Here is a 22,933-nt window from a genome sequence, read left to right on the forward strand (position 1 = left end):
TTGTCACCCAGATGCTAATGTTGCAGCACGTGCATGCTGAGTTATGCATCAGGTGCTACAGGCTTGTCTCAACTGGCAGTCGGGGGGCGGGCGGGGTGGGGGGGAGGGAAAAACTCTTTTTCCATGTACTTTTAGATACCATGAAACAGAAGTCAGAGCTGTGAGAGATTCACATCAATAATCCGTGCTTTCTCTTCTATTCAAGCTGATGAAGATGAAGAGATGCCAGGCACTTCTCAGGGACACTGCTTCTCGTCGCTGCAGAGGGCCGGTACAGGAGCCAACCAGCCTTCCAGGCCCTCCTTTCTCCACACTTCTTCCTCCTCGGAGCAGTCAGAAGCCACCAGCCAAAGGCAGGAGCTGCACTGCCCATCCCCACACACCACCTCGTCCTGCAGACCCCCGCGCTCCCGCACAAAGAGCCCTCCCCTCTCCAGCTTCGACCGCCAGCTTCTCCATTCGCACATGCAGCAAATGGAGCTGTTCAGGCAGTTCTGCCAGGAGCTGGTGGCTGTTCACAGGGACATGGCAGACAGCATGCATGTCATCGCTCAGAGCACAGCTGACCTCACCAGCCAGGTTGGCCAGTTGTGCCAGACCCTATCAGAAATCCGTGATGGGGTCCAGGCTTTCCATAGGATGCAGGATCCTAGTGTCATGCAGGGCTCTCCTCCTCAAGCAGCTTGCTCAAAACAGCCCCCTGAGTCCAGTGCAGAATCTAACCAAAACACCCCAAAACAGACCCCTCCTGCACGGATTACCAGGTCACGGAAGAGAAAATACCATCTTTAGTCTGATACAACATAAAGAAGGGTGCCCCTTCCTCGAGCTGCTGCATGCTCATGTGGCCTCTCCATCTGTATCAGTACTCTGCGGGGAAGGTCAGCAGCTACCCCAACTGGTCCATCCCCCTGCTAGCTAACAGCAGTATGAATTGTGGCAGCTGAATAGTAGGGCTGGCCCTCTGCAGTGGCAAAGAGGAATCCTAAATCTTATAGAGCTTGGAATGTAGGACATCATTCTATTCATAGATATTAGGAGTTTTCGCTGGGCTCCCCATGCTTTGAATGCTCTATAAACTAAGAGATGCAATAGGAATCATTGTCTTGATCTTTTCTTGTGCCTGTGAAATGTTATTTACTGAGACAGTGTATTCCAGAGCTCCCTTTACAAGCAACCAACAAATTTGCCCTACTACTGCCTTCCCATCATCTTCCTCCAAGTTATTGTATGTAGTGTGCAGAGTCATATCCTTATGGCTCTAGAGACTCTTACTGTCATTATTACCAGCAGGAATGGGTAATCCAGGGCTTACTGTGATTTAGGAATAGGTTTGGGGAGAGGGATGTAAAGCAGAGCTTGTGCAGTGGAAGGCAAGGAGGAACAATGCTAAGACCAGAAGGACAGGTCTGAGCACTGTGTGGTTTTAGGCTGCTCAGAAGGGCTGCTATGGCATGTGCCTGGATCCTGCAGTGCCACATGCACTTACATCAGAGAGTTTAACCTTTGTCTGCTCCAGTCTAAAACCCCTACCTGCAGTTATTCATAATGTGACAGCATTTAAAGGTAATGGTACCGTATTATTTCCTTGCATGTTACAAGCTTCAGTTTAGAACCACCTCTCCCTCCCCAAAATGTCAGAGACTGCACAGAAACAAGGAAGGATGTAGGGCCTTCTTCTGACCTTGGGAACAGGTTGGTTCTGTATCGCTGTAATTCTGTCAACTTCAGTTACTTTGCACTTACTTAGTGTTACTTAGGGTGAGATCTGTACTTTGTTCTCCTCTCATGAAGAGTTTACGAGCTAAATTCACAGCTGCATAGGTGAAAGTCTTAGACGTGCTGGTTTTGTACTGCTTGCTTTCCCAATACAGCTGCAAGGAAGAACTGTGTTACAACATTAGAATTGCTTTAGTGCTGCATGAGGTTCCCATGCACAGCCCCAGTTCTGAAACTAGGCTTGAATAACGCCGTCTCAGGTGGTGAGAATCTGGCACCTTTTTACGTGATCTCTGTCTTCTCTTTGATTTGCACATCTGCACCTTCCATCCCTGCAAAACAAAAATGGACTAGTAGTTGATCCTATTCTGTTCTGTTACCATGATATGCTCCAGCAGGGAAAAGCTCCAAGCTAGCACACAGTTAGCACACTGCTGCTCTCCAGGCTGTCCTATTGTATGTGGTGGTTGCAGGCAATGTGAATGCCCATTCTCAGTGCCATGTCTGGGCTACAGACTAGGCCAAAAAGTTGTATAAACTTTATCAGGTATTGAACATAGGCAGTGCAGGGTAGCAGAAGGATGGCTTTACATAGTCTTGAGAGATCTTGAATCTATCTGGGCTGTCTTTCAGAAGTATGGTGCACTAGCTTCTCTCCTGGGAAGTTCACTGGATGTCTGCTGTGTCAGGCATTCCTGCCTGTCCTTTTTTAGTTGTTCTGTAATCCTGATGCAAGTAATTTATTTTCAGTGGTGTGGTAAAAGGTTTGCTTAAGGAAGCAGAGGCCTGGCAAGGAGAAAAACCTGCTCTCCGAGGAATGACCTGGCTAGTTTCGTGCAGAGGACATTCCTCATAGTGCTGGTACCAGACCAGGGCAGTACTTGCTCACCTTCCTTAGAGGATGTAGTTTTACTTCTGTTACAACATGTGTATTCTGTAAAGTCACAGTCTCTCTTCAGCTGAAGGGAAGATTGGGAAAGGTGGTAGAAATGGATCTAATTTATGAATCACAAAGAACTGAAATAAAAACCATGATATATTTTAAAGGCTGAGTCCATACAGTGCTGCTGCTATATATTAAAAGTGGTATTTTATATTTTTATAATACCTGGTCCCTGCTGATGTTCTCCCGTGGATGCACTGTGATAGGATAAGCGCCTTGCATGTTGTTCAGGGGGATCCCTTCCAGGAACCCTCAGGTCTGCAGAGGAGGAGGCTCCCATAGGTGCTGGGCGCTGGAGGGAGCTGGTGGTGTTGCTGCCGTCAGTTTGCCCACACAGACATGTTCAGACAGAGCATCCTGGTGCAGGATGTGCAGCCTTCCATCCAAGCCCCCAAAGGCTGGGCTCTGGTCAGGAGAAAGGACCTCGTGCTGTGAACTGCCTGATGTCTTCCCCCAGTTTCCTCTGTGGACTATTACAGATTGGCCCAGCTCTGGGGACGTATCTCCTGCCCTGTGTAGACCCCTTGGTGGAGTGGCTTGTCTGTACTGGCTTGCAAAGGATGCTTTGTCCTGCACCCATCATGTTAACTGACTGTTGAAGTAAGTGCCTGTGTCAAAGCAAACTGCTGTGCTCAACCCCAGTATCTCCATGTCTTGTACATGCTGAAAAAGAATTATCTCTTTCAAAGTATTTTTGTTAAGAATGCAATAAATACATAACACTTTTAACACAGCTGCCGAGTCATTTGTTTCTCTCCTATAAGATCTGCCTGAGCTGGTGATAAGCCTGTTACACATGCCTGGGTCTCCTGGAGGTGCTGGGGTAGGGTTTGTGGGTATGGCACCTCATGGCATCTGGGCTTGTGGCAGCTCTCATGTGGCATCTCCTGCCCTGCCTCTGCTCTGGGAAAGGCCAGTGAGTGGCCTTTTCCCTGTGGTGCTCAGCCATGGCAGAGCATCAGTGGAGCACCACCAGGGCCAAGCCAGAGGGTGAGCAACACGGAGGCATGGGGTAGGCATAGGGCAGAGCCTGCATGGGGAGGAGCTGGGTGGGTAGGAGCCTGAGCTTCCTCATTACCTTGATGTTTTCCTGGGCATACTCACTGGGCCATCCCAAAACCTGGCAATTGGGTGTCCTGAGTGTGCTGCTGGCTGGAGAGGCTATGGGAAAGGTGGCCCTGAACGGGAAGGCGGTGTTTCCAATAGCCATGGAGTTGATCTAAGCCCCGATAGCTGCAAATGGGTCATTAATAGTCTCCATTGATGCAGTGGCTGCTCCTGAGTAGCCTGGGCAAGAATCTGTGGTGTTTTTGAGCCTGGCTGAGGGACTGAGCAGGACATGAAGTGACCTACTTGTAGCTGTTGGCTGTGCTTCCTGCAGGAGCAGGAGCAGCTCTGGGTGGCTGGGTCTGTTCCATCAGTGATCTGGATCCCGCTCCTCCTCCAGGGATCGTGCTCCAAGGGAAACTCACTACACGAGCAGAGCCATGCCTGTCTGCGTGCAGTACTTGTGTCCTGGGCATCTAAACTAAGGGAGCCATCCTGCCCCCATGCAGCTTGAGTGTTTGGCATCGGGAGGGAACTGGCTGCTTCCCAGCCTTCACAGGACGGTTGCTGAGGGTGTGAGCATTGCGGTCTCGGGAGGATGTGTCAGTGAAGGCAGATCCTGTGCTCTGCCCTCAGAGGCAGTTTGTGTCCCTGCCTTGCCAAGCAGGCTGCTCTTTAATGTTGTGACTTCCTCCATCCTCAACCCGTGGTGTGCAGACCTTAGGCCAGCCGGTGAATTTGGGTTTAATGCAGTCCTTTATAACCTGTGTCATTTGTGCCTCTGTGGTCAACAGAGAAGCACTGGTTTCATTTATATGGATGATCTCATCCCTCTTTATGTTACCTCAGGGAAGTATCACAGTTGTAAAGCTTCCTCTCAAGGAGTGTAAAGCAGTTACCAGCTGCCAGAAGCAGTCAACAAACGTGTTTGTGACTGGATTATTCCACGACTCTCTGCTAAGGGCTTCCTACATACCTCCTGGTAAAAGCAGCAGCGCTCTCCTCCCAGCTTCCTGATGCTCCAGGATGTGTCCGTCGCTGCAGGATGCAGCAGCAAAGCTGCCTTTCCTCAGGCAGAAACTTGGAGGCGCAAAGAGAGAGGCGAACAGGAAAAGCATGCTCATTCTTAATCGTACTTCATCATAAAAGTGAGCCCTGGTGGGAGCAGTTACAGTTAACCATGCTCTCCCTTTCCCATGCAGAGTTGTGCTTTAGAGGATTCTGTGCATCTTGCTGTCACATGCACTTTGATGGGGATGCACCAGGCATCCTGCCACTGCCCATTGAATTCAGTGCCACTGACTGTGGGAATGCGAACCCTCTGTGTTGCACTGAGGAGCTGTGAGCAACCTCAGGGTGAGAAGTGTTCAAGGCCAGGTTGGACAGAGCCTTGGGCGACTTGGTCTAGTGTGAGGCATCCTTCCCTGTGGCAAGGGGTTGGAGCTGCACGATCATAAAGTCCTTTCCAACCTAAGCCATTCTATGTTTGATTCTACAGTAAATCTGTGCAGGTGACCAGACTTCAGGTGACCAGACTTCTTTGCAGGGTCAGCTTCATCTTGTCATTGCTCTGTTTGGGCAGTGGGATGCAGGACAGATGCAGGGTCTCTCTTTAGCTGATAGAAGCATCCTGGCATTCTGCTTGGACTAGGGAGAGCATCCTCTAGGATCTCCTGTGCTGTGGGGCACCAGGCTGACCACAGCAAGTTGCTGCATCTCAAGGTTTGTATTGTAAGGCATCTCTGAATGCCTGATGCACCTTTTGTAGTGATAGCTAACACTCAGAAGTGACAGCCCAGCAGCACTAGCTGTGTGCTCTTGCAGGACCTCCTTCCCACTGCACTGCTCCAGGCCTCCTTTCCTTCTCAGACACACACAAGCTGGTGGTTTAAAAGTGCCTTTTGTGCTCAGAAGTAAAACAACGGCTAATTTTGGCAGTGCCAGAGCCTGCAGCTTGGATAATGACTGAAGATTGCAGAGCATTCTGTGTCGTTCACATTAGGAAAAATACAACTGATTGCAGGTTCATGCACCGTTGCTGAACATTAAAACCAGAATGGGTGGTCTGAGATACTGCAGACTTGTTTTGGGTGTTTTGTGGGAAGCTTCACCAAGTTTGTGACCTTGTGTTAGAGGGCTCATGGGCAGGTGGGCTTGTGTCTTCTGTGTGTGCATGCTCATGGCTGGAGAAGGGGAGTGTTTGGATTTCTTAAGCCAAAGACATTCCTGTGAGCTGAGGATGGCAAGGACTCGTAGCAGCAGATGTCAGAGGAGCCATGTGCCACTCGCCTTCATTAACATTACTGCAGCAGGGAGTATATAATGCATATATAATAATAATAATCGAATAATAGAGGCAAATGGAATAAGAAAAGAAAAAGCTTTTAGCTGTGAGCCATTCAGATCTGCTTGTATGTGCAATGATGGGGCCTCCTCCTGGTTCTGGGTGGGTGTTAGGAGCTTGTGTTGGTGGCAGCTGGAACCAGGCTTACCAAGCCTTTTTAATGTTTTCTTAACAGGAACACAAGAAGTATGAGAGCAAATGATGTGATCCTAGCTATATATCTGTCTGAGCAAGTGAACAGAAGGCCAGTTGCTTGGAGTGGGAATTAATACATTTCTGCTGAGCTGAAATCTAGCTGGTTTAAATCGGAAAGATAAATCCCATGCCCAGAAGGCAATCTTCCTGTCAGCACTGCAAAGAGATGCCCAATGTTGTGCTGGGGTTTCCACTTGCAGGACTGATTGTACTCTTAATGTCCCACCCTGCTGAATGCCCAAGTGCAAAACCTTCCATTTCTGGCATGTCCTTGGTTTCCTTTTGGACAACCAGTGAATACCCCCGTGCACATTAGGTGTCCTTGTTTCTGTCCTGAGATCTCAATTCTGCTTGTCCAAGAGGAGAGAAGCAAGGAAATCTGGTATCTACTAAAAAGAGAGATGGTGTTTTGGGAAAAGAGACTGGCTGAGGGAAACTGCCATATTCCGGATGTTCCTGAGAACAAGGGAGGAGTCCTTGGGGTATGAAGTGGTAGTGAGGAGTCAAGAAGTCCTTGTTTCCATCACCAGGCAAAGATATTTCTGCTTTAAGATTCTGTGTCACCCTCACTGGCAGATGCTCCTTCAGGTTGGATGGACATGGTTGTTATCCCTTCCCCAGCAGAAATGGACCCATTGGCTTAGTGTTCCCTGGGTGTTTGTGCTTGTTGTCCTGTATCTGGCAATTTGCACACCATTACTTATAATTCCATGCTTTCCAGTGTGGCTGTGTTGATGGCTCTCTATGAAGGTCATTCTGGCTCCATCATGGTTGTCATTCTGGTTTGAGGGGAGGGCATAGGAGAGAGCTTTGTGCTTCACACCTGCCTTGTCACCTTGCCTCCAGGTACGTGATCATCTCCCGGGAGGAGAGGGAGCAGAACCTGATGGCCTTCCAGCACAGTGAGAGGATTTACTTCCGTGCCTGCCGTGACATCTGCCCTGGGGAGAAGCTGCGGGTCTGGTACAGTGAGGATTACATGAAGAGGTTACACTGTATGTCCCAGGAGACCATCAACAGGAACCTCACAAGCGGTGAGTCCCTTCCCTTTCCACTCTTCTCTCCTCATCCCCTTGGGCTGAGACACTTGTTGGACCACGTGTGATGGGTGGAATAGGTGATGCACAGGCTAGGTGAGGAGATCTGTTTTTCTAGACACAGAGCACCTCTAGGTGAGAGTCACCAGTTATGCATGGCATGGATGAATGGATGGATGGATGGATGCGTGGATGGATGGATGGATGGATGGATGCGTGGATGGATGGATGGATGCGTGGATGGATGGATGGATGGGTAGGTGTACAAGAAGAATCAGATAACCACTGTCATGGACATCATGAAAGAGATTTGTGCTATGTGTCATGTCATGTGTTGTGTCATGTCATGTGTGTACAAGAGCCTGAAGCAAAGCCCAGGGATCACAGAGCTCCTCTAACACAAGACTTTCCAGCCTGAAGATTACAGACAGCATTAGGTTTTTCCTCTGAACATGCTGCTACCTCTGGCTCTTTGAGTAGCCCGTCTGGGGGAGGTCCATCTGGTTTTGTGTGCATAAGAAAGAGAGATCTCCTCGGTGTGTTTGTATGTCCATTTTCCTCGCTTAATTTATCTCCTCTTTCTTCAGAGAGATAATTTGGGATCAGCACGACATCAGCTAGAGACTCCTTAGTCTCACAACCTTAGAGTGCGTGTACAACATACAGGAGGCTTTGTTCTTGTCACACTGATTCCTCCCTGGATAAAAATTGTTCTTATCTTAAGGAGTAGCCATTCTGGAACAAACCCAGCGGTCCTTTAGGTCAGTGTAATGTCAGCAATAAAGGAAGCTTTAGAGGAAGGCAAAACTCTTAATGCATCTCTTCATCTATATAGCGCTGATACCTGAAGTTAATTAAGGGCATTTTTTTCCAGGCCTACCCACAGAATGGCAGGGCCTCAGAGGGGCAGCCACACTAAATATAACTTTCTAATTAAGATTTCCATGTATATTATTACACAGCTGCTGTTGCTGCCTTGACTTGGTAAAAGGTGTCTCCTCTTTAATCATGGGGTGGACAAGATGTCCTGACAAAGCTGGTTATCCTCTCTCACCTTAGAGTTATTATGCACTTGCTGTGTCACATCTTGATGGCTGTACTTGGGCAATTCCCACTTCTGAATTAACGTTGATTTGAATGTGGTTTTCTATGTTAATGAACATCACTGAGTGATTAGGTCCAGGCTGCAGTGATTTGGCTGCACAACATGCACACGTTAGTGGTCCAGATGGCTTAGTACTTAGTATGTCAAGAGAAGGACCGTGCCCTTGGAGCAGCTGCTCTGGATGGGCACCAAGGCTCCTGCCCTGCCACACAGACATGCCTTTAGTCACGGTCTTTCATGGTGTCATGATTTGAAATGGTCGCTCACAGCCTGCTCTGTGCTACAAGTGCAGTGAAGATCTGCTCACCAGGACCTGCCATACCACACACTCAGGTAGAAACCTACATGGCCATGGAAAACATTCTAGGAGCATCCTGCGGCATGTTGGGCTCAGCCTGCATTCCAAAAAGCAGCACAGGGACGTTGTTAAACGGAGCATCACTTGAGCCATTGCTAGACTTGCAAGAGACATCACCAACTCAGCTGGAAGGGCACTGGGAGGTGGTCAGGGAGCAGCACCAAAACCTCTTGAGTCACTTTCTATTGAACAGACTTCAAATCCCCTGCAGATGAGCCCCGTGCGTGAAGTGGCACGCTTTAAACTCACAGGGTTTTGTTTCTGTTGGCAGTTTCTGACCTGCCCCACCAATGGAGTTGGGAACAGTAATGTGAGGGATCATCTTGTGATTTATAGCTTTTCCCTAGGGCTGAACCACTTGGGTGGTTGGGGGAAAAAATCACTGGGGAAGAAGAACCCATTCTCTAAACCCCTACCTCTGCCAGCAGTTGTTTTAGTCTGCAACAGGGGAAATACCAAGACTCAAATACCAGTACTCAAGGCTCAAAAGCTTTGCCCATAGAAATCCTCATCAATGTGTTGAAAATGAGATCTGTTGTTATGGATTCAGTCCAGAAGAGGCTGGGGTTGCCAGCCAGCATCCAAACCCAGTGCAAAATCCCTGCCTTTCGGGCCAGCCCTTTTTACAGTGCCTTACTCTAACTGTTTCAAGTCTTGCATCTTTTCTGCATTCATAGCATTGCTCTCCTTAGAGAGGGAATGGTAGCTTTTGCTCCGTAACAATTCTGAAAGCATGAATACACTTTAAAAGCAAACAAAACCAAAAATCAGCATAAAGCAGCGTCTTGCTTGGGAAGCCATCAATGCTTGAAGTTATTTACAAGATAGAAGAATGATGGAAATTGAGCCAAACCTATCGTCTTTTGAATTTCCAGGTAAGGAAATCTGGCTATTCCATTTATTTTAAGCAATTAATAATTTGTATGAGGTTGCTTTTATTTTATTTTCATTTTATCATTGAATGGCCACGCTCTTAGACTCCACTGATGCCCCATCCTTTGAGGGCATTCACCCATTGTAGCTCAGTTGACAATGAGTACCTTTGGGGTTTAAGAGTGCAGGTTGTTTTTTACTCCTTTACCTTTGCATTTCTGGAGCAGCCTCCAAACTGAACGAGAGTAAAGGGGCTTGCAAACTTTGTACCATGGTTGTCATGAAATGGTCCAAATCTCTCGCTGCACTGCTGTACACTTGATACCTTTTACCAAGTCAAAACAGGCATAGGTCTTCCAGCCAGCCAAAATAGTGCTTGGGCTCTGAGCGTTAGGTTCCACTGCGATCAGTCATTCAACTCGTAGTCCTCTTCCAGCACAGGTTGGTTACACCTTTAGGTTAAACGAGCTGCCTATAGTTGCTCTTCTCTTTAAAGTGTGTGGGTTCTACTCCGCTGTGGCTACCCAAAACTGTCTCTGTTTTTGCAGACGTGCCCATTAGCAGGGCTCCTTCCTCTCACAAGCCTTGGTTTCCACTGGGTTGTGTCAGTTCCCTGGTTTGGAACGCAACGTGCAGACCTGCAGGGATTCAGCCTGCCTTTTTGTTCTGTTTTCTGTTTGAGTTTTAGATTGAGGGATGTTGCTGGGTTCCCGGTGATAATCCCCACCCCTCGCTTTCCTTTCTAGGAGACAAAAGGTTACAGAGGGAAAAGTTGGAAAAGAACATGGAGAGCCAAGAGGACGCGAGGGGGTCGCTCCAGCTCGCCACCTTAAAGCAAGGGAAGAGCCCCTACAAGCGCAGCTGTGAGGAGGGGGAATCCCACCCCCAAACGAAGAAGAAAAAGATTGACCTCATCTTCAAAGATGTCCTGGAGGCTTCTTTGGAGTCCGCCAAATTCGAAGAGAACCAGTTAGTAACAAGTACACCACTTGCCATCAGAAAAGCATCTAAATACCAGGCTGAAGACATCTTTGAGCGGTGTGGCAGTGCCATGCAGCACAGCTCCCTGGGCCTCAGCAGAAACCGGAGCGAGGGGGAATGGAAGGTCCCTCATGGTTCCTCTTTCAGCTCTGCCAAAGAGATGGGAATCCTTGAAGATGAGGAAGAAGAGCCTTTGTCACTCAAAGCAGACAGCCCAACGGAGCTGTCGCTGGCCTCTGCACAAGGCAACTCCCATGAAATCCCCACCACCTCCTTCTGCCCCAACTGCATCCGTCTGAAGAAGAAGATCCGGGAGCTGCAGGCTGAGTTAGACATGCTGAGATCTGGGAAGTTACCCGAGCCACCCGTGTTACCGCCCCAGGTACCCGAGCTCCAAGAATTCTCAGACCCCACAGGTAAGCCTTGCCGAGTAACAGCGTTCTCCAAACCCTGCCTAAGGAGAGTAGTGAGATGCCTGTGTGCTGTGTGCCCATCTAAAGCGTTTTTGCCCTGAGTATTCAGGTGAACACGTTGGTTCCATGGAAGGCTCGCTGTCAGGTTTTGTGACCAGGTGGGCCAGGAGCTGACGCTGTGGGCACAGTGGAAAACACTGTCTTGGGAAAGACTCTGTATGACAACTTGCTCTTTGTTGCCATTGTAATCAATAATGCACTGCCAATAAAAAAGACATTCCATTGCAGACAGTTTGTTTGCTGTATTTTTGATGCCTTCTCTTCCAGCGGAAGCCCCTCCGCAGTGCCTCAAGGGCTACCAAGCAAGGCTGAATGACTGTGGTAACACTGAAATGTGCGCTCTTTGTGTATGAAATGATGTCCCGCTGTGCCCCTTGTTGGAAAGCCCTCTCTGTTTCTCCATTGCCTTAACACAACCATGTGTCCCTTTCTGAAGATACATTTCATTTCCTTCAGGAATGTGTTGTTGAGCGGCCAGGAACCTTCACCAAAGGGAATATGTGGGTCATACTATGTATTGTGTAAGTGGCCAGGATGTAGTGTTCTTTCTTGCTGTCCATTGTGGCATGTTGGAGACAAAGTTCATATGCAGAAACATTGATTTGTTTTCCCTTCAAAGCCATGATTCAAATTCTACCTGTAGTGCACCGTGGGGGCAGGAGAGGGCAGGTTGTGGCTGCCTCATCAGGCAATGCTCTACTGTCACCAGTAGGATGCTTCTCTAGCTCAGCAACTTTGTAAATACCTTTTCTGTTTGTTTTTGTTCTTGTTACAGCTTCAGAAAGCATCATCTCTGTTCCCACCATCATGGAGGACGATGACCAGGAGGTAGATTCTGCTGATGAATCAGTTTCCAATGACATGATTGCTGCTACAGATGAGCCTTCCAAGATGTCTTCTGCGACGGGCCGGAGGATACGGCGGTTCAAGCAAGAGTGGCTTAAAAAGTTCTGGTTTCTGCGGTACTCCCCGACACTGAATGAAATGTGGTGCCACGTCTGCAGGCAGTACACAGTGCAATCCTCTCGGACTTCAGCCTTCATCATTGGCTCAAAGCAGTTCAAGATACACACAATAAAGCTTCACAGCCAGAGCAACCTCCACAAGAAGTGCCTGCAGCTTTACAAGCTCAGGATGCACCCGGAGAAGACAGAAGAGATGTGCCGGAACATGACCCTCCTCTTCAATACAGCCTACCACTTGGCCCTGGAGGGCAGGCCCTACTATGACTTTCGGCCTCTGGCAGAACTGCTGAGGAAGTGTGAGCTCAAGGTGGTGGATCAGTACATGAATGAGGGAGACTGCCAAATCTTAATCCATCACATTGCCCGGGCTCTTCGAGAGGACCTCGTTGAACGCATCCGACAGTCTCCCTTTCTCAGCATCATCCTAGATGGGCAGAGTGATGACTTGCTTGCAGATACTGTGGCAGTTTATGTGCAGTACACAAGCAGTGATGGGCCCCCGGCAACAGAATTCCTGTCTCTTCAGGAGCTGGGCTTTTCTACAACAGACAGTTACCTCCAAGCATTAGACAGGGCTTTTTCCAGCCTCGGAATACAACTGCAGGATGAGAAGCCGACTATTGGCTTGGGAGTCGATGGTGCTAACATTACCGCCAGCCTGAGAGCCAACTTGTTCATGACAATCAGAAAGACCTTGCCCTGGCTTCTCTGCCTGCCTTTTATGGTACATAGGCCCCACCTGGAAATTTTGGATGCCATCAGTGGGAAGGAACTGCCATGCCTGGAGGAGCTGGAAAACAATTTGAAGCAGCTGCTCAGTTTCTATCGTTACTCTCCCCGACTCATGTGCGAGTTGAGGGTCACTGCAGCCACTCTGTGCGAGGAGACCGAGTTCTTGGGGGACATTAGAGCAGTGAAGTGGATCATCGGGGAGCAGAATGTGCTCAATGCTCTAATCAAGGATTACCTTGAGGTTGTGGCCCATCTCAAAGATGTCAGTGGCCAGACCCAAAGAGCGGATGCTTCTGCCATTGCCTTGGCCCTCCTGCAGTTCCTGATGGACTACCAGTCGATTAAACTCATCTACTTCCTACTGGATGTGATTGCTGTGCTTTCACGCCTCGCCTACGTCTTCCAAGGGGAATACCTTCTTGTGTCGCAGGTGGATGATAAGATAGAGGAGGCCATCCAAGAAATCAGCCGGCTTGCGGACTCACCCGGGGAATACTTGCAGGAGTTTGAGGAAAACTTCCGTGAAAGCTTTAATGGCATTGCTGTGAAAAACCTCCGGGTGGCTGAAGCCAAATTCCAGTCGATCCGAGAAAAGATCTGCCAGAAGACCCAGGTGATCCTAGCCCAAAGGTTCGATTCCCGTAGCCGGACATTTGTGAAGGCCTGTCAGGTATTTGACCTTGCAGCTTGGCCCAGAAGCACTGACGAGCTCATGAGCTATGGGAAGGAGGATATGGTACAGATATTTGAACACCTGGAGACGGTCCCATCCTTTTCCAGAGAGGTTTGCCGAGAGGGGATGGACACCCGCGGGAGTCTGCTGATGGAGTGGCGAGAACTCAAGGTGGATTATTATACCAAAAATGGTTTTAAAGACTTGCTCAGTCACATTTGTAAATACAAACAGAGATTCCCCCTCCTCAATAAAATAGTTCAGATCCTCAAAGTCCTTCCCACCTCATCGGCCTGCTGTGAGAAGGGGCGCGCTGCCCTGCAGAGAGTGCGCAAAAACAACCGCTCCCGGCTCACGCTGGAGCAGCTCAGTGATCTTCTGACCATTGCCGTTAACGGGCCGCCCATTGCCAACTTCGATTGCAAAAGGGCACTAGATAGTTGGTTCGAGGAGAAGTCGGGCAATAGCTACGCTCTGTCAGCTGAAATGCTGAGCAGAATGTCGTCCCTTGATCAGAAGCCGATGTTGCAGAGCATGGACCACGGCTCTGAGTTTTACCCCGATATTTAGGAAGGAATGCCTCAGATCAGAAAGCTGTTGAATAATTTTTTTAATCTATACTCTAAACTTTGATATATTATATAAAATATATATATATTATCTATACTAAGGAGAAACCCACACTGAAAGTTTAAAACTTTAAGACGATGTGCGTCTGATAGAACCTAAGCAGAGTTTTAAAGATTGAGACAACGTTTAGACTTTTACTGGTGTCTCCAACCATGGCAGCTGCAGTGTAGGTGGCAACATTTCATTCTTTAGAAGCATGTGCTGGGGCCATACTCTACATGTTCAAACCTAACTCTCTATAAGCTACACAACGGGTCTTTGTCAGCCTCATCCTCCCGGCGGTTTCTTTTGTATGTGTGTTGTTGTTGGGTTGTTTTTTTTTGTTGTTGTTTTGTTTTGGGGTTGGTTATTGGGGTTTTTTTCCTCCTCAGTTTGAATCTCTGCCTCTCTTTCCGTTGTTCAGTCCGGTTATTGAGCCATTTGAGCCTTTCGTTGACAACCCTTTGTTCTGATTCCTGACAGAGCATCCCGTGCTTTTCTGTAGTCCCCAGTTCTCCCTCTTGGCTGAGTGGGAGATAATCTTCACTCATAGAGATTACTGGCAGGAGGGAGAAGCTGGGGGTGTGATTTTGGGTTTTTCTTCTGATTTAGCAACAAAACTGTGATGCCGCTTTCTCAGTTCTCCTTCCTTTTGGGCTGTAGAGTAATACTTGGCTTTCAGCTCCTTGTCTGATTACAGTAGTACCAGTCTATCATGCATATATTCTAACACAATGTCATGTGCAGACTATAAAATAGCAAATTAGAGAAGGCAGGGGGAAATTTTTTGCATTTATATTTTTATATTGTAGGAGATAAATATATATATATATACAACTATTCATTCGAAAACCAGGGCTGCTGTGGAAGCTAGACAGCCAATGAGTCAAGAGCCATCCATGGGCTTTGAGATTCAAAGGCTTAAAAAAGTATATTCTAATTTACATTATTTATACTATGTCTTTATAATCCTAGATTGTTGTGGGGGTTTTTGTTCTGTTTCCTTTTGTTTTCCTTTGGAATGACTGAAAGAAAAACCTGCTGCGGTTTGGTGGCAGGAGCTATCAATGCAAGATTATCTTGGATTATATTCATGTGATGATGTTCTACAAAGGTTCACGTATTCTCTTGTGACCAAGGTAACATGTTCCACAGCACAGCAGACTGATGACAGCAGGAAGAAGGGGTTGCTCTGCTTCTTCCTGTGAAATACTTCTTCCTTTCTTGAAGGGATGCAAAGCCCAGCTGTAATGTGAATGGGGGACTTGCACCTTCCATCACATAGAGATTGTTCTGTGGGCTTGGGGTTCTTCTTTGTTTTATTCTTTTGCAGTAAACGAGCTCCAGGTATTCACACAATATCACTTCAGGTTAGAAAAGCAAAAAAAAAAAAAAAAAGAGAAAAAAAAGAGAAAAACTAACCAAAAAAAACCAACCCCACACAAACAAAAAGGTGCAAAAACTCCACAGATGCTAGTGCCTTGCCCTGCTGATGTGGCATGGACAGCACCAACCTGACCAGATCATCGTGGGGGTGAGAACATGTTGTCCAGAAGGTGTTCAACACGTTCTTACTCCCCAGAGGGATGAGCTTTGTGCCAAGCTGTGTTGTTTGGAAACATGATGGTGGTATCAGCAACACTGAACCTTTCCTTTCTCCTGTTACCCCCCTGCCCTTGGTCTTGGTGCTAAGATATCTCTAGAACCGTTGCTGCTAGTTGATAGCTTTTCATTTATATAAATATATATATATATATATAAAATATTATTTTATTTTTAAAACTTTTTTGTTTGTTTTCAATGGAGATGTAGCATGTTTGGAACCGATCTCTCTCGGAGTCACTTTCACTGCCAGGGTTCACGCACTGTCTTCCCCAGAAAACACGCACTTCTACCTAGGTCTTGCTCACCTCCTGCTAAACCCCTTTGCCCCCAGCAGAACCACACAGCCAGCACTGGGCAGAGATGTGTGGCCAAGCCACTGTGGGCTGGATCAGCTTTCAGATCCCATGGGAACAGCTAGACTGGTATTGGTCAGAGCTTTGGAAGCATTTTCCCTCTATCCCTGTGGGACTGAGCCTACCCGAAGCACTAGTGGTGGCCAGTCTTTGTGTCCTGACTCTGCTTCCTTTGCTGTAAAATGGGGCCAGACGGTCCAAGGGGTGTAGAGCAGACCCCACATACCTTCCGTAGCACTTACTCCTTGTCCCCTCTGCCTTACCTCAGATGGCAACGTCGGGAGCTAGGTCAGGGCATTGCGCCGTTGCAGAGCGGGGGCATCGATACGCAACACCTAGCAAGCAAAATAATATGGTGGTGTTTGCATTTTCTTCCCAATAAATGATGTGATCAGATTGACCCATTCATCTAGAGGAGTAAAAATTAAACCCTCTGCAGCCGGGCAGGCTTGGGCTGTTGTTTGCCTGATGGTAAAATAGGGATCTCTTCACACAAGGTGCTTCAGCTCTGCTCAGGGTGCTGCCCCAAAGCTCTCAGAGCTGCTCCTTGGTAGGGAGGAGGCAGGCTCCCTCCTTAGCTAACATTTTGGAGATGTAAAAAGAAAGGTGGAATTGCTGCTCTGTTAGTCTCTGACCTGGAGATGGGCAAGGTGAATGTAGATGCTGGAGACAAGAAGAGATTTGGTGCAGCAGAGGGGAGTAGGCAGGTTGGGGAGAGTCTTCCTTGTCGAGCAGCAGAAGACACAAGTAGCAAAGATATTTGATGCATGCTGTGTTGGCTGTCAGAGGGGCTGTAAAGACAGTTTCCCTCCTCCCGTTTTCTTCTATTTTCTTTTTGCTCAACTCCATAGCTCTTTGCAGGGGGGAAATAATCACCTGCCTTGCTGTGCCAGAAGAGGTTTAGGTTGGATATTAGGACAAATTCCTTCCCCAAAGGGTGCTCAGGCATTGGAACAGGCTGCCTAGGGCAGTGCTGGAGTCACGGTCCCTGCAAGTGTTCACACACCGTGGAGACGAGGCCTCAGTGCCATGGGTTAGTGGTGGCCTTGGCAGTGATGGGGAACGGTTGGACTTGATGGTCTTAAAGGTCTTTTCCAACCCGATTGATTCTACGATGCTGTTTGCAGCAATGGAAGCTTGTGGGCACGTAGGCCCACCGAAGTACCTGGCCTGCGTGGAGGGAAGGGACAGTTGAGTGTCCAGGCACCTTTGCAGACAGGAGTGCTCCCCAAGGCTTGTGCTGAGCCACCCGAGAGGCCCGTTTAGAACTGCTCTGAGCCTTTCTGCTGTTGCCAGTGGGTAGTAAACGGTGCCTTGCCTTGTTGGCAAGTAAGAGCTGCCACAGGCTTGTTCAAGAATGATTCCTCTAATTTGTCACTCCTTTGCGAATCCCATCCTCGGTGACAGCTCTCACCGGCTGCTCTCATTCCTCACGGCAGAGCGGAACGTGCACCAGTGCTGGTTTTTCCTCCAGGCAGTCAGCTGGCAAAGGGAAAGTGTTTGTTTCTTTTGCAAATGACTTTGTGTGCATCAGTGAGCAGCATTGGTAGGAAGCGTGATTCCCTGCCACGGGATGTTATGGATACCTGTGATGGGGAAAAAAGCCAGCCCAGCTCCCCCAGCACAAACAATTCCCGGCTTTTGTCCTAGACAAACACAGGTGCTTTGCAAGCTTTCCCTCTAGCCTTCCCTGCCTATCTCCGATCTGTAGCTGTTACTCCCATGGATGGGCTGTGGATGGAAACGTGACTGCAGGCACGAGCAAGACGGGGAGGAATACCAATGCAAAGTGCCTCTGGCTTCCCTGCCTGGCCTTTCCTAGGAGCAGGTTCAATTCTGTGCCCTGTTTACAATCCCCAGGGCCCGGCTGGGCAGCAGCAGGCATGGGGAAGGCTCTTTGGATCAGAGATCACCATGGTTTTGGTTAAATCAATGCCTTTCCTGCTGTGCTGAGTGAGTGAGAGGAGGTTGTTTTGAACATGTTGCTTACAGCATCTTGAACTGCTTCGGCTGCACAGAGAGAAGGGTTTAATTTGTCTCAGATGAGCTCTTTATGTTCTCCCCCCCTCCCTGTATCTTCGCTATGGCATTGGACTGTGAATAATGCACACTTCTCCAGACCCTCGGGTTTCTGTTGCCAATCTCCCCTCCCCTCTCTTCGCTCAGGCTCTTGCCTCTTTCACCCTGCTGTGAAGCAGGAATCCGTGAAGCACATCCAGACATGTCCTTCTGCAGGGCTCGCCTGTGGCCGCAGGGGTTCCTCTGGCCACGAGGCCGAACTCAGCAGGGATAATCCTCACAAGAGACCAAAGCTCTTCCCATACCAGCAAAAGCAGGTGGGAGCCACAGGGGGTTGAGAGGGGACATGATGGGCAGGGTCCTGATGTGTTGCCTGCCTTGGGTCTCATCTGACTGCGGTGATGTCCCCCTTGTGCTGTTGCGCTTTTGCTGATACAACTCCTCAGATGTGATTCAGGCTCAGTCCATCTCTTTCTCACAGCACAAACTCAACCAGGTCGCCCTCGGGGTCCTTCGGGGTCCCTTTTCTTTCTTATCTCATGAGGATTGCTGTTTGTTTGACCAGTGGGTAAGACAACCTAGACAGCCGGCTTGCAAATAAGCATCAGCAACCTCTGCTTTTGCAGATTGCCCACTGAGCCCTGTCGAAAGAGGTCTTAAAAGCAGAGAAATGGTACGTTGCTCCCCCAGCCATTGTATTCAATGCAGTAATGCCTATGCAATTCCTGTCTCCCTTGGAGACACATATGATGTGTGTGCATGTAAGCTAGTGTATGTATACAGTACATATGCATATGGTCTATATATTGTATATACGCACATCCCAGTACATATACACACAGTACAAAAAAAAAGATTAAAGTCACATGCTTATATATCTATAAATAAAATCCTATATATTTATATATTTCTATGTTTTCAATAGATATAAAGATATAATATAGAGATAGTCTCAACCACCCTTGTGTAAGGCTGGCCCTGTGTTCTGGCACAAGGCACGTAACACTGAAGACTTTGGGATAGTTTTAGCCATACACTGAGGCCTGCATTTAGGTGTATAGCACTCTATGGAGAGGGGCTTTGCTGTGGTTAGGGCAAGGGGTGTCCTTGCTGGCATGTTAACCAAGTGCTAAATAAGGTTTGTGTCGTAGGGGAATGTCTTGGTGGGGGGAAATTGCTTGAGTGTCCTTGTCTTCTCCCGAGTGAGCCTCTGGCTGAGGTCCTGTGTGTTCGCACTTGCACGGATACATATCCCGCCTTCATATGCACTTTGCTCTCTGCACAGACGCGGCTGGCAACTGGTGCCATGAGAATGGGGCTTTCTGCTGTTGTTCCCAGTGCTCCTTGGTGCTGGCAGGCTCAGTGAGAGCATGGCTTTGCTCATGGGCATCAGTCAGTGACGCAGCCACGCACTGGGATAAAGGCAGCAAGAAAGCCAAGGCATTCCTGAGTAGAGGGAGGGTTGCTGCTGCGCGGTCGGAGGTGACAGGGATGGTGTTTGGAGCTGGAGCAGCACGGATGAGAAAGGACTGCAAGCTCAGAGCAGTAATGGTGGGAGTGTGTAAGCCCAATGGTGCAGCTCTGTTGGGCCAGGCTGGCCACTGCTGTGCTGCAGGAGCCACTCTGCTCCCTCAGGCTTCATGGATGCTCCTCATTGGTGAGCATCCTGCCTGGGTTGGGGACCTGGTGGCTTTTCTGGAAGGGAGGGAATGATGTTATTGAGCAGAAGATGTGGTCGGTGGCACATGTGGCCTTTGGGCCCCAACACACTGTGTGCTGACCTTACCAGGCTGAAGCACCAGAGGGTGCACCCCTCTTGCCCAAGCTGGTTTTGCATGACAGGCGTTTCTGTGCCGGGACTGGGGATGGATCCAGGCACTGGATCAGCCTCCCCTTAGTGCCCATGTCTTTGGGTTGGACAGCAGCCTCATCCCTGCATCCCTTCCTTCACACAGCCACTGTTAGGACACTGACCCTACTGCAGGGTGCAGTCCTTGGCTGGTGCTTGAGGCAACCCAAGAGGTTCCTCTGGCCGGGCTGGCATCACCATGCTGCTTCCCTCTAAGTGTTGAAGGGGAGGCATGGAGGCTTGGCTTTGCAGGTCCACCCAACCATGCGCTCCTCTCCGTTGGTTCTAACTGCAGGGAAGAGGATGGGTTGTAATTCCGCCTTGCCGAATGGAACGACTCATTACACTGGTATCGCATTGAGCTCTGCAAGCTCCCCCCAAGCCCTACCACACACCTCAGTGCCCTCTCCCCGGCCTCTCTCCTCCACACAACTGGTAATCCACCTCACCACAACCCGCCTGCCGGCAGCTCCCCATCCCGGCCATGCAGTGCCGATGGGGAGCCCCGCCGGCTCCTCATGAACCTCAGCGATGGTTTTCCTCGCTCCCAGCCCTCTCCTTCGGATGCCACTGACACTCACGGAGGCTCAGCCCGGCGAGGGGCTCCCCTTGCACTGCACCTCATGTCGAATAAGCTCGCTGGGCCTCGTGAGGAAACCATGTCTCATATGCTGTAAATGTCCCGAATGCTATGGGAGGGCCACGGAGTTTTTCTGCCAGTCAATGGCATCCTCATAAACTCACCCGACTGTTGGCAAAAAAGGCATTTTCTACTTGCAGAAAACAGGAGGTTTCGTCTCGAACCTCTCCATATCCACAAGCACAGCCCTGCTGAACTGTTGCAAACGATCTCTCACCCACCCACCGCACACACACAAACACATGAGAGGAAAATATCTAGACGTCTATTATTACATATGTATTAATATGTTAATATCACTCTTTTGGAGAACATTAAAAATGTTATTACTTTACAGACTATGCTTTATAGTACCTGTGTGAAAGGACCTAGGACACTGGATACGAATAGAGCTATGTTGATATATCATAGTATGTACACGAGAACCTTCCTTTTGTCATATTATCCTTGTAATGTAAAATGTTTGTTAATAAAAAAACATTTAAATTTATCACGTTGGGTTGCTCATTCTTTACCTTGTGCTTGGGGGTTAATGTTGTTTTCCCAGAGCAGGGTTATGGATGAGGATGAGGATAGGGATAAGGGTTATGGTTAAGGATATGGGTGCCCGTGCGGTTCCCTTTCTAACTGGGTGCAGTGGTGGTATTGTTGTAGTGGGATGTGCTTGTAACACACATTGACACTTGAAGGATGGAGGCTCTTCTCCTGAGCTCTACATGCTCCAAAGCCTGGGGAAGTTGGACATTTTCTACCCTTAAAAGAAAGGGCAAGTTTAACTTTATATTGTTCTTTGACATTAAGGTTATGGTTGAGGCTGAGTCCACAAGGGATGAACTAAAGAAGAGACATTTTGGACATGGAGGTGCTTGTACCTCCTAAATCTGCATGAATGTGAGAGGCAACATCTTCAGTTGGAGTATCCACGGGTTAGCGCTGGGCTGTGAGTTGTGTTTCCTGACCAAACACTGTCAAAGCTGAGAACATTGGCTCCTTTTGGGTTCACTTTGGGTTTGCAGGGCAGTGCAGGCAGGGAGGACATTGCAAAGGTTTAGGCCAACCCCACTATAGGGTGTCAGCCACAGCTAGAGAGGAACATAGGAAAAATGCCTTCTGGCTCATTCAGTTGCTCACTCAGCTGTAAATGTGTCTGGGGGGGAAATCAGGACATACAGGAGCAAAGCAGTGCAGCCGACTGCATGGATCCTGTATATGCACTGTGTGCTGTAAGTGTTGATGCTGACGGTACTGATGAGCTTCAGTACATACAGGTGAAAGCTCTCATAAACAGGACTGGCTCTTTAACTGGGTTGGGAGGGATCTCAGTTTTCCAATTAATCCTGGGTGTGGATACCTGGAAATAGATGGATGCCAGCGGGTAAGTCAGTGTTACATGAAGCAGGCACACAGTTTGGCCCTGTAGCAATGTTTAATGCATAAAAAGGGGTTTGCTCCCCCTTTGAGGCTCTACTGTCATATGGATGCTCATAGTCTTGGACTTGAGCATCCATAAGTTAAGTGCCCAGGTGTATCCCACTGTTGCAAGGTGAAATGCTTTGCAGCTTGCTGGTGCTCCCAAACGAAAGGTAATTTGGGTGGAAATTCTGGCTTTCACAGAGATTTGGGTTTAGAGGTCTCTGGTCCAAGGAAAAGCGTGTGTATGGATGCATCAGACCCCATGGGTGATGGACTGTGCAGAAGCTTTGATTTCAGAGTGAATGCTCCCCAGTTTTAACCTAGGGACTGGAAGCGAGAGGTTATTTCCAGACTCAGAAGTGGAAATAACCCAAAATCAGTGATCCAATAGAAAAGGTTGCTTTTAGTGACTTCCTCGAAGTCATTGAGCAGGCCAAGTGTTACAAACAACTTGCCATTACCTGGCAGCTTTCACTGTAGTGGTTTAAAATCACTTCTTTTTGAGCAGTAAGCAAAGTCCTGCTGCTTGTCAGGGCTCCAACTTAGGCTCCAGGCTGGTGGAAACCTCACCTCTGGTGTTTTGCCTTTGCTAGTCAATTGGCAGCACACAAAACAGGGCAGTGCTTCACTTTCAGCAGCTCAACCATGTGTAAGTCAGGGCAGTGTGTGAAGTGCATTGCTAAAGTGGTTTTGTGCTGTGGACACTTGACCAGCTGGGTTGGCAGTGATCAGCTTCCTGATGATAACTTCAAACCAAGGTTTTAAAGGAAGATGCCTTCAAGCAAAGTGCACGAGCTGGTGTCAGGAAGGGAAGCTTGCACAAGTAAATCTGATGTAGGGCTAAAGGTGCCCTTCGTGTTTAGGGCCACTGATTTGCATGTCAATAGGAGTGGAAAGGAAATTGAAACACTCCTCTGTGATGGCTGTCATAGCACTAAAGCCTGGTGTGTTCCTCATCCCCACTGGTGCCCTGGACATGGTCCATGGAGATGGCTGTTGA

The 22,933-nt window shown here is 48.6% G+C and overlaps 1 protein-coding gene across 8 annotated transcripts in view; it reads left to right on the forward strand.

Annotated features, from left to right (window-relative positions):
• The window catches only part of PRDM11 (PR/SET domain 11), a 53,198-nt gene extending 32,188 nt beyond the window's left edge, over positions 1 to 21,010 (forward strand). For 4 of the 8 annotated variants that reach the window (XM_065686741.1, XM_065686738.1, XM_065686740.1 and 1 more), the window contains exons 6-8: positions 7,095 to 7,282; positions 10,368 to 11,018; positions 11,851 to 21,010. In XM_065686741.1, the coding sequence (XP_065542813.1) occupies positions 7,095 to 7,282; positions 10,368 to 11,018; positions 11,851 to 14,015 (3,004 nt within the window). In that variant the 3' untranslated portion in view covers positions 14,016 to 21,010. Of the gene's footprint in view, positions 1 to 205; positions 3,392 to 7,094; positions 7,283 to 7,875; positions 9,624 to 10,367; positions 11,303 to 11,850 lie in introns of those variants that run through there. The other 4 variants (XM_065686743.1, XM_065686742.1, XM_065686746.1 and 1 more) reach the window with 4 other exon arrangements.
• Positions 21,011 to 22,933: the final 1,923 nt, after the last annotated feature.

Source organism: Lathamus discolor, chromosome 6, assembly GCF_037157495.1.
Source record: "Lathamus discolor isolate bLatDis1 chromosome 6, bLatDis1.hap1, whole genome shotgun sequence".
NCBI classification, from domain to species: domain Eukaryota; kingdom Metazoa; phylum Chordata; class Aves; order Psittaciformes; family Psittacidae; genus Lathamus; species Lathamus discolor.